General features: G+C 39.9%; 1 protein-coding gene across 2 annotated transcripts; it reads left to right on the forward strand.

Moving 5' to 3' along the window:
• The first annotated feature begins 1,455 nt into the window (after positions 1-1,455).
• On the forward strand, positions 1,456-3,141 carry LOC122734114 (CCR4-NOT transcription complex subunit 2-like). 2 transcript variants are annotated; one of them, XM_043974818.1, is made up of 2 exons: positions 1,456-1,515; positions 1,567-3,141. In XM_043974818.1, the coding sequence occupies exon 2, from the start codon at positions 1,579-1,581 to the stop codon at positions 3,139-3,141; it is 1,563 nt and encodes a 520-aa protein (XP_043830753.1). In that variant the 5' UTR covers positions 1,456-1,515; positions 1,567-1,578. The 2 variants fall into 2 exon arrangements, with proteins under 2 accessions (XP_043830753.1, XP_043830751.1); XM_043974816.1 differs by having other exon boundaries at positions 1,483-3,141.
• Positions 3,142-9,712: the final 6,571 nt, after the last annotated feature.

Below are 9,712 nucleotides of genomic sequence, written 5' to 3' on the forward strand. Positions count from 1 at the left end.
CCTTCAACTGAACGCCAACTGAACTCAAATAGGTAGCTGATAAAAGTCCTACTTGGTGACTTCTTTACTCAGGATAGTAAGTCCCCATCTTATGGGGATATCTGAGCGACCTCATCCTTTCCAAACCATTTTTTGGAATCCTGAAATCTTATAATGATGCTTCCATATTCCCCCCATACTTGTTAAAACCAAAATTGTTAAACTGCCTTTGCCTGTATCATACTATGGAAACTGATAACACTCTGTTACCCATGGAAAAAAAACCACCTCATATACCCTCAGGAAGAGGGAATCTTTGAGCCCTTTTGGGAAGGGTCTCCACATGATCATGGTTCTTTCTTCTTGGGACAAAATAAATGGTTATTATGTTTTTCCTCTCCATTCTCTGATCTGGTTTATGTGAGGTACTTACTTCTGGTAGGAGAGGCAGAAATAGCCTTCTCTGATCTGGGCGAACACATTGTAGGAGATATTACTGATGTCTCTGACCTGTTTATTATCTTATAGGAGGATGGGTATGAAAACTGTATTTCATTTTTCAACACTAGAAAGCCCCAGAGTTTGGATTAGAAACGCCCCTCAGGTTCTGATGTTCTAGGTTCTAAGGACCCTCTCTGATCCCATATTCTGGCCTCAGTTTCCATTCCCTATTAGGACATTTACACACAGGATGACCTCCCAGCTCTGATAATAGAGTATGCATGTGATCTGCAGGTTCCAACATAACCAGGAAGGGTAACTGGCAGCCTCAGCCTTGAGTGTACTAATAACCATCTGAGCCGTGCCATTTTGGGTTCTAAAGACAATCACCATAAATTGGGTCAAGGTATAATTTTTATTTCTTATTATTTCAGTTATATATAAGGCTCGAGGTCTTTCATATCACGATATCAAAATAGAAGGTGGACCCCTTGAAAGCTCTTTACACATTTGTTTTCCCAGGGTGATAGAGACCCCACCTCTGTCCTTGCTGTAGAGGCCATGGGCGGGCAGCAGAGGCAGCAGCACTGGAGACAGAGGCTGCCCAGGAAGGCAGGAGCAAGAGGCAGAGGCTTAGGCAGTGGGTGGTGTGTGCGCATGCGCGGGATGATGCCACCCTCTTCCCCTCCGCACACACTCACGTGCCCACACATACGTGACCACACCACGGCACGTGAGGCTTACAACTCCACGCCCCCAGACCCCTCTCCCTACCATCCCAGAGCACTAGACCCGCAGCTCAGCAGTTCTGGCCATTCGCTGCCCCCTCTGAACTGAACCTGAGAGGGGGCTGGGGCCAGGGCGGAGGTCAAATGGTAAAGGTCCTGCTCCCAGCAGCCTCCTCGGTTGATACAGCGCCATCTTGGTTCCCTTAACAAGAAAACTCTTGCTGGGGAGCACTTGGTGGGAGGAGCTTCCGGTGACACGCCCCTCGAGTGACAGTTCTATTGAATCGCCTCCAGTACTGAGAGGAAAGGACCCGCCTCTGCGGTGAGTACTGATGGACAGACCTTGTCTGAGCCAAGACACTCCCACGCGTGCCCTTCCCAGTGTCCAGATCTGCGTGTGGGGACAGAAGTGACAGAGGTGACCAGCAGCATGTTTGGTGCCTCCAGAAGCAAGTCCGTAGAGGGGGTCAACAGGGACAACCCTGAGGAGAAGAGGTCCTACAGCCAGCCTGGGCTCTTTGCTCAGGGGCCAGGAGAAGGCGTGCTGGCATCCCCATCCAGGCCAGTGCATCTGTCTACCTTTGGGGCGAGCTTATACGGGCCGCATAGGACAGTAGGCCTTGCGGGCAGGGGAAGGGGCAGCAGTACCCATCAGTTAAATCGCAGCTCATCCCAAGGCACTGGGTTACCAAGCCACCTCTCCCCAACAGCAGGGGTCCCAAGAGGGTTGCTCCAGTGGCCTCCACCTCCCAGCAGGGGCATATTACCTGTGAATCTCAGGAATAGGAAGAACCAGTCCCAGGTGGGCCAGGGCACTGGAATGGCCAGCAGGTCAAATAGCATGAGCAGCTCAGGGTTGGGTAGCCCTTACAGAGGCTCACCAAGCATGATCTCCATGCCAGGGCAGCCACCCTCCAGACAAGCTTTTCCTGTGAAAACCAAGTCTGGGTTTCGAATGAACAGGAATAAGGCATTTGGAATGAAGAACTCTCTGTTAAGTGACATTTTTAATGCCAAAGCTAGAAGTGAAAATGTTGCAGGATTGGACCTTTCAGATTTCCCACCACTGACCAATCCAAACAGAAAGGAAGGAAGTGGTAACCCAACTCCATTTGTAAGCCCCTTAGCTGCAGGAGCTCCTCATGTTAGAAAGGTAAAAAAACCAGCAAGCGAGCAATCTCAGGACATTTCATTACACAAAGAGGATTTTCCTGCATTGCCAGGCTCCAGCTTTAAAGATCCAACAGAGAGTAATGAGGACAGTGAATCTAATTTGTATACACCTGGGAAGACATTTTCAAGTCCAGATGGACCTAAATCCCCTGGAGATGAAATTTCAACAGCACAAAGCTACAACCAGCAGGAAAAAGGGATCCAGGTGTTACCTGATGGTCTGGTTACTAACATTCCTCAAGGGATGGTGAAGGACCAATTTGGGATGACTGGCTTGTTGGCATTCATTAGAGAAGCAAAGACAAACCCAGGAATGGAACATCATGCATTAGGAAGTGACTTTACAACACTAGGCCTCAATCTCACCTCTCCTGAAAATCTTTATCCCACATTTGCATCACCCTGGGCATCTTCACCTTGTCAGCCTCAAGACATAGACTTCCATGTTCCATCTGAGTACTTAACGAACATTCACATTAAAGATAAGCTGCCTGCAGTAAACCTGGGCCTATATGGAGAAGATCTGCTCTTCTATCTCTATTACACGAATGGAGGAGACATGTTACAGCTTTTAGCAGCAGTAGAGCTTTTTGACCGAGGTTGGAGATACCACAAAGAAGAACGAGTATGGATTACCAGGGTCCCAGGCATGGAGCCAACAGTGAAAACCAGTACGTCCGAGTGGGGAACATATTACTTCTTTGACTGTCTTAACTGGAGCAAAGTAGCTAAAGAGTTCCTTCTGGAATATGATAAATTTGAAGGAAGGCCTCATATGCCCTCATCTGTCAAGTACAACCCTGCTCAGCACGCCTTCTAAAGACTTCCCTTTTCTTGGGCTGTGGCTGTCTCAGCACAATACTCAACAGAACTGCAGAACTGATGGTGCTCAGGCCCCCTGGTTGTCATTCCTTGAGTATCTGGTAATTGGCTCATGCAAAGGGTCACCTTTTGAGGTCCTGCCTTACAACTGAATTTGTCATTGTTTTTCTCTGTTTTGAGCAGGGTCTGAATGTTTCCATTTCTTGTGGACAGCAGACATTGATATGTAATGACAGAGAAGTACACTGATAAAAGTTTACCACATAGTTTCCAAAATATAAAAAAGAAGAAGAAAAACCTAAAAAACAAACAAAAATTAGACAAGAAAATATGCATTGTTCATTGTATCACTATTGGTAATAAAAAAACGTTCGTGCATTTTTATGTGAATATCCTTCTTCTATTTCATGAGGAAAGATGAGCAGGGACTGCTTCCTGCATTTGACTTCCTCCCTTTTGTTTTTGAAAATCAATTTTTCACCAAGCTTAAATGCAATAATTGCAGACTCTTTCGAAGATATAGCCACAAGCTCTGGATGGTTTCTGGGGTTGTGTTATTAATCCTGAGCTTCATCTTTCCAGAGTGAGCAAAACACTGCCCAGTCGTTGTTATGATTCTGAAATAAATGTTCACTTTTTGTTTTTAATTTTTGAACATCACATGAATAAAGTTATGTGTGTATGAATGTGTATATCTTTTATATATGTATATATATGTGTGTGTATATATATGTGTATATATATATATACATGTGACATCTATTTTGGAAAATCTTGGTAACAGTTTATATGGGCTAGTACTCTGTGAAAAATATTATCATTAAAAAAATTCATGTAATACTTTTGTGATAGGCACATAGTGACCATTTCCCTGCTGTGTAAAAATTTGTTACCTCCTTTTCTCTAAGGAGCTAAGACCTCAGCCCCTACCTTTGAAACTTATCAGAAATCAATGTTTAAGTTAAAATGGGAAGACTTTTTTTTTCTTTCTTGTTACAGGGCCTTTCTTAGGTCCCAAGACTTTTGTGGCTTGCAGGTAAAGAATTTGCCTAATTGCTGACAAGGTCGTGGCCCATTTCACAGGAGTTAAGTAATTCTCAATTTGGGTGGCACAAGGTGATATTTATTCTTCCATATGTGAACAACATTAGCCAATAACTAATATTTTTACCGTATACAATCATTATGTAACATTAGATTTAATGTCTTCCTAGAAATTTATCCTAAAAGGTTGCTAGACATGATTAAGTAGATGATTATCTAACTTTACTAGTTGGAAGCTGAAGACAGAGTTTGAAAGTGATTCTTAGGGCAGTATGACCCAATGGTTGGAGACTTGATTTTATTAAGAGCCAAAAAATAATCAATCACTGTCCTTTACTGAGCATGTGTCTAGATCTTAAAGCCTCAAAATAAAGCTGAGCACTGGCCCTGAATGTCAGGAGGACCTGAGTTCAAATCCAGCCTCAGACACTTAACACTTACTAGCTGTATGACCCTGGGCAAGTCACTTAATCCCAATTGCCTCACCAAAAAAATACAGCTGAAGATATTCTGAAAGGTTCTTACTATGCCCACTTCACAGAAAAATATTATTACAGTCAATTAAATTCATAACTCAAAAAAATTACAGAATCCACATTCTGAGAATATCTCTAACATAGCCTTTTTCTTTTACATATTACAAATCACATAAGTGAGGTAACAGCTTAAAACTATACAAATTTCCTGATAGAGGAGAATAGTAATAAATTTTACTTAAAATGAGACCAGAATTGATTCAATTACACTGGGATATATTTTTCAAATATCATATAGAGGACCTCAATTGAAGTGGCGCATTTTACTATTATTTCACCCAAGGAACATTTATTCCAAGCATTTCATATTTTCCTGTGTTTATTTTAATCTATTAAAAAGTGGCAGTTTATAACACATTTTACTTAATTTTAGTTTCTATGAATCCCCAAATTTCTTAACTTGATGGTACAATCAAATATACTGAACTTTTTAATGATTTCTTGCTGACACAAAACTTTTCCTTTTTGGGTGAGCCTGTCAGCTTTAAAAAAACAAGCCAGAGAACTTTTTGTGGCAAAACTACTTTCCTACATTCACTGAAATGGCCTTTTTTCCTAGTTCAAAAAATTTTAAAGTATTATCTTAATGCCACATTCAGTTTTCTAATTAGTTTGCAAGATACTGTTAGAGAAGCAAGTTTTTTCTGCCCTTTCCCTATTTCCTTAACAAGGCCTTTCAGGGGATGTTTTATCAAACAATTAAACAAACTTTCTTCTAAATTCCAAGCACAATGGGGGGCAGCTAGGTGGCGCAGTGGATAGAGCACCGGCCCTGGAGCCAGGAGGACCTGAGTTCAAATTCGGCCTCAGACACTTAACACTTACTAGCTGTGTGACCCTGGGCAAGTCACTTAACCCCAATTGCCTCACACACACAAAAAAACCAAACTAAATTCCAAGCACAAGATTACATTTTTGGGGGTGGGGCAATACTCTGAGTTATAGCTCTTCTTCCCCAATTAACGAGAGCAGTGCCCCACCCAGCTCTCTGTCTCTAGAACAATTCCTGAAGCAGCAGAAATCACAAAAAGAAAGGGTGAGATTATTTTCCTCCCAAAGATAGCTTAGGAGGTCGGCAGAAGGGGTCTGCAGTGCCAAGGGGGGAGTGGAGCAAAGCCCCATGGTCGTGCTGACACAGATTGAGACCCAAAGAAATAGAAATTGTTTGGAACTGTGTTGTGTGTGTCTAGGTGTCTCATTGGGTCTCATTGTCTCTTACTTGTGTTCAGGTTTCTGTTGAAATTTTAATTTTGTTGGGGGCTGCTAGGTGGCTCAGTGGATAAAGCACTGGCCATGGATTCAGGAGGACCTGAGTTCAAATCCAGCCTCAGACCCTTGACACTTACTAGCTGTGTGACCCTGGACAAGTCACTTAACCCTCATTGCCCAGTCCAAAAAAAAAATCCTCATTATATCACACCTTGGTTTTGTTTGTTTGTTTATTTTGTTATTTTTTTGGTTCTGTTTGTTTTTTTTAGCAGTAACAGGAATATCAGTAGCAGTCTTTACCCAAAAAAGAAGAGTGTGTAATTTCATTTGTCTTGATGTGCAGATTTTTTAGGATTGTTGAGAGGTTTTTTTTAGGGGAGAGAGCTAGTCAAAAAGTAGAAAGTACTTTCATGATATCTTTTTGCATTATGCTCAAAGATGTTAGATTATCTTTTTATCATAATATAATATTAACTGAATCAAAAGACTGATCTAGGAAGAATCTCAAATTTCTTTCTTTCTCTCAAACTGTCCTTTATTTAAGCCGAGGATATATATGACCATAAAGTATGAAATTCATGACATTTTTTGTTCTAAAGCCCCTTCCAGGCCATATGATTTATGTTCTCAGAGCACTCCCATATATGCCTTATCTAAGTATTTAAGAGAGTCTGGGGCTGACCTTTTATGTTCTGAGAGTTCTCTTCCCTCCGATCTAGCTGCTTCCAAATGCTTCTATTTTATTCCTTCCCTTCTCCATGGCTATGATCAAGCCTGCCATTCTCTTTGCTAACATCTCTTAGCTTTGATAAATTCCCTTCTTAGTCTCTGAATATTTTCTCTTGTTTTTGAGTCAGAGTTAATTGACTTGTCCAAGATCACATAGCTAGTGTCTGAGGCCATATTGAAGTAAAGTTCTTATAACTCCAGGGCCAGTGCTGTATTCACTGCTCCAGGTCTCACATTTTCTCTGTTCTACTGTCTTTCCTTACTGGCATTCCAAATTTTACAGTCTAAAAAGCCCCAGAGTCTGCATTAGAAATGTATGTCTCTGTCAGGTGTTTTAGGTTCTAAGAACCCTCCCTGAAACCTTATTCTGGCTTCATTTTCCACTCCCTATGAGTACATTTTCAGATAGGATTAACTCTTAGCTCTGACATAGAAGATACATGTGATCTGCAGGTTCCAACATTGCCTAATGTAGGGTAATTGGCACCCTCAGCCTTCTGTGTTCTAGGGACCCTCAGCCTTCTGTGTTCTAGGGACATGCCATTTTGGGTTCTAAAGCCATATCATACTAAATTGGGTCAAGGTATACTTTTTGTTTTTTATTCTTTCAATTATAATTATAATGCACATGGATCTTTCAATATCATGGTTTCAAAACTAAAGGCATCTCCCAGGATGTGGAAAAATAAAAGGTCAAACATATCGAAGGAATTAATGAAAAAATACCTCATTGTTCAATACAAAGGTTGAGCCTACTTTTTTTGCTTGGAAACACTGTGTTCCAAGCTCTAGGCTACCACCAACATAGCTACTTTCAGGATACATCGAAGCCCAGACATGAAGTTTTCTGAGGACCTTCACAGAGAGGAGATCCTCATATCTAGAGGAACGTCTTCCTAGTAACTATTTCTGTTTTTTTGCTTGAGGTTTTTTCCCCACAGTTTTATGTGAAGAACAAACTTGAATTTTACCCATAGATTGATTTCTGAAAAGTTTTCTTCCCATTTTCTAAATCCATGTTACATAACTTCATGTTTCATGCACATTCTGTACAGGAAAATCACAATGTTTTGATAAATTTCAATCTCAGCCTATGAACATGTCCCATGTTCTTTTTTTCCTGATAAAAGTATTTTATTATTTTTCAGTTACATGTAGAGATAGTTTTCAACATTTATTTATATAAGATTTCCAATTTCAAATTTTTCTCCCTCTCTCCCCTCCCTCCCCTAGACAAGCAGATAATCTGATATAGGTTTTATATATATAATAACATTAAAATATTTCTGCATTTGTCATGTAATATGAGAAGAATCAGAGCAAAAAAAGTAAAAACCTCAAAAAAGAAAAACAGCACAAAAAACAAAAGAAATCGTATAGTTCAATCAGCATCCATATTCCACAGTTCTTTTTTCCCCTGGATTTGGAGAGCCTTTTCCATCATGAGTCCTTTGGAACTTTCTTGTACCATTGCAATGGTGAGAGGAATCTAATCTTTCACAGTTGATCAACACATAATGTTGATGATACTGTATATAATGTTTTTTTGGTTCTGCTCATCTCACTCATAATCAGTTCACGCAAGTCCTTCCAGGTTTCCCTGAAGTCCTGCTCATTGTTTCTTAAAGCACAATAGAATTCCATTAAATTCATATACCACAACTTGTTCAACCATTCCCCAATTGATGGGTGACCTCTCAATTTCCAATTCCTTGCCACCACAAAAAGAACAGCTATAAATATTTTTGTACATGTGGGTCCTTTTTCCTTTTTAATGATCTCTTTGGAAAAAGACCCAAAAGTGGTATTGCTGGGTCAACTTTATAGCCTTTTGGGCATAATTCCAAATTGCTTTCCAGAATGGTTGGATCAGTTCAGAGCTCCACCAACAATGCATTAGTGTTCCAATTTTCCCACAGCTTCTCCAACATTTATTATTTTCCTTTTTTGTCATATTAGCCAATCTGACAGGTGTCAGGTGGTAGTTGTTTAAATTTGCATCTCTCTCATCAATAGTTATTTAGAGCATTTTTTTTTCATATGGCAATAGATAGCTTTGATTTCTTCTTCAGAAAACTGCCTGTTCATATCCTTTGACCATTTCTCAATTGGGGAATGACTTGGATTCTTACAAATTTGATTTAGTTCCTGATATATTTTAGAAATGGCGCCTTTATCAGAAGTACTGACCATAAAAATTGTTTCCCAGTGCTCTGCATCCCTTCTAATTCTGGATGCATTCTGTTTGTTCAAACCCTTTTTAATTTAATGTAATCAAAATCATCCATTTTGTATTTCATGACATTCTCTATCTCTTGTTTGGTCATAAACTGTTCTCCTTTTCAAAGATCTGAAAGGTAGACTATTCCTTCCTCTCCTAATTAACCTATGGTATCACCTCTTATGTCTAAATCATGTACCCATTTTGACCATATTTTAGTATAAGGTGTAAGATGTTGGTCTATGCTTAATTTCTGCCATACTATTTTCCACTTTTCCTGGCAGTTTTTGTCAAATACTGAATTCCTATCCCAGAAACTGGAGTCTTTGGGTTTATCAAACAGTACATTAGTAATGTCATTTACTACTGTGTCTCCTGTGCCTAGCCCATTCCATTGATTCTCCACTCTATTTCTTAGCCAGTACCAGATAGTTTTGATGACTGCTGTTTTATAGTAGAGCTTCGGGTTTGGTACAGCTAATCCACCTTCCTGTGCATTGTTTTTCATTATTTCCCTTAATATTCTTGACTTTTTGTTTTTCCAGATGAATTTTGTTACTATTTTTTCTAGTTCTATACAATAATTTTTAGGTAATCTGATTGGTATGGCACTGGATAAGTAAATTAATTTAGGTGGAATTGTCATTTTTATTATATTAGCTTGGCCTATCAACGAGCAATTGATATTTTTCCAATTATTTAGATCTGATTTGATTTGTGTGAAAAGTGTTTTGTAATTGTGTTCATAGAGTTCCTGGTATATTCCTTTCTATACCCAATCAGTTTTCTCCAGATATCTATCATGTCTAACTTTTCTAGTATTCTATTCA

This window comes from Dromiciops gliroides, chromosome X (assembly GCF_019393635.1).
Source record: "Dromiciops gliroides isolate mDroGli1 chromosome X, mDroGli1.pri, whole genome shotgun sequence".
NCBI lineage: Eukaryota > Metazoa > Chordata > Mammalia > Microbiotheria > Microbiotheriidae > Dromiciops > Dromiciops gliroides.

What these genes read in the sequence shown, in the direction of transcription:
- LOC122734114 (XM_043974818.1), top strand. Translation starts at nt 1,579, where the DNA reads ATGTTTGGTGCCTCCAGAAGCAAGTCCGTAGAGGGGGTCAACAGGGAC.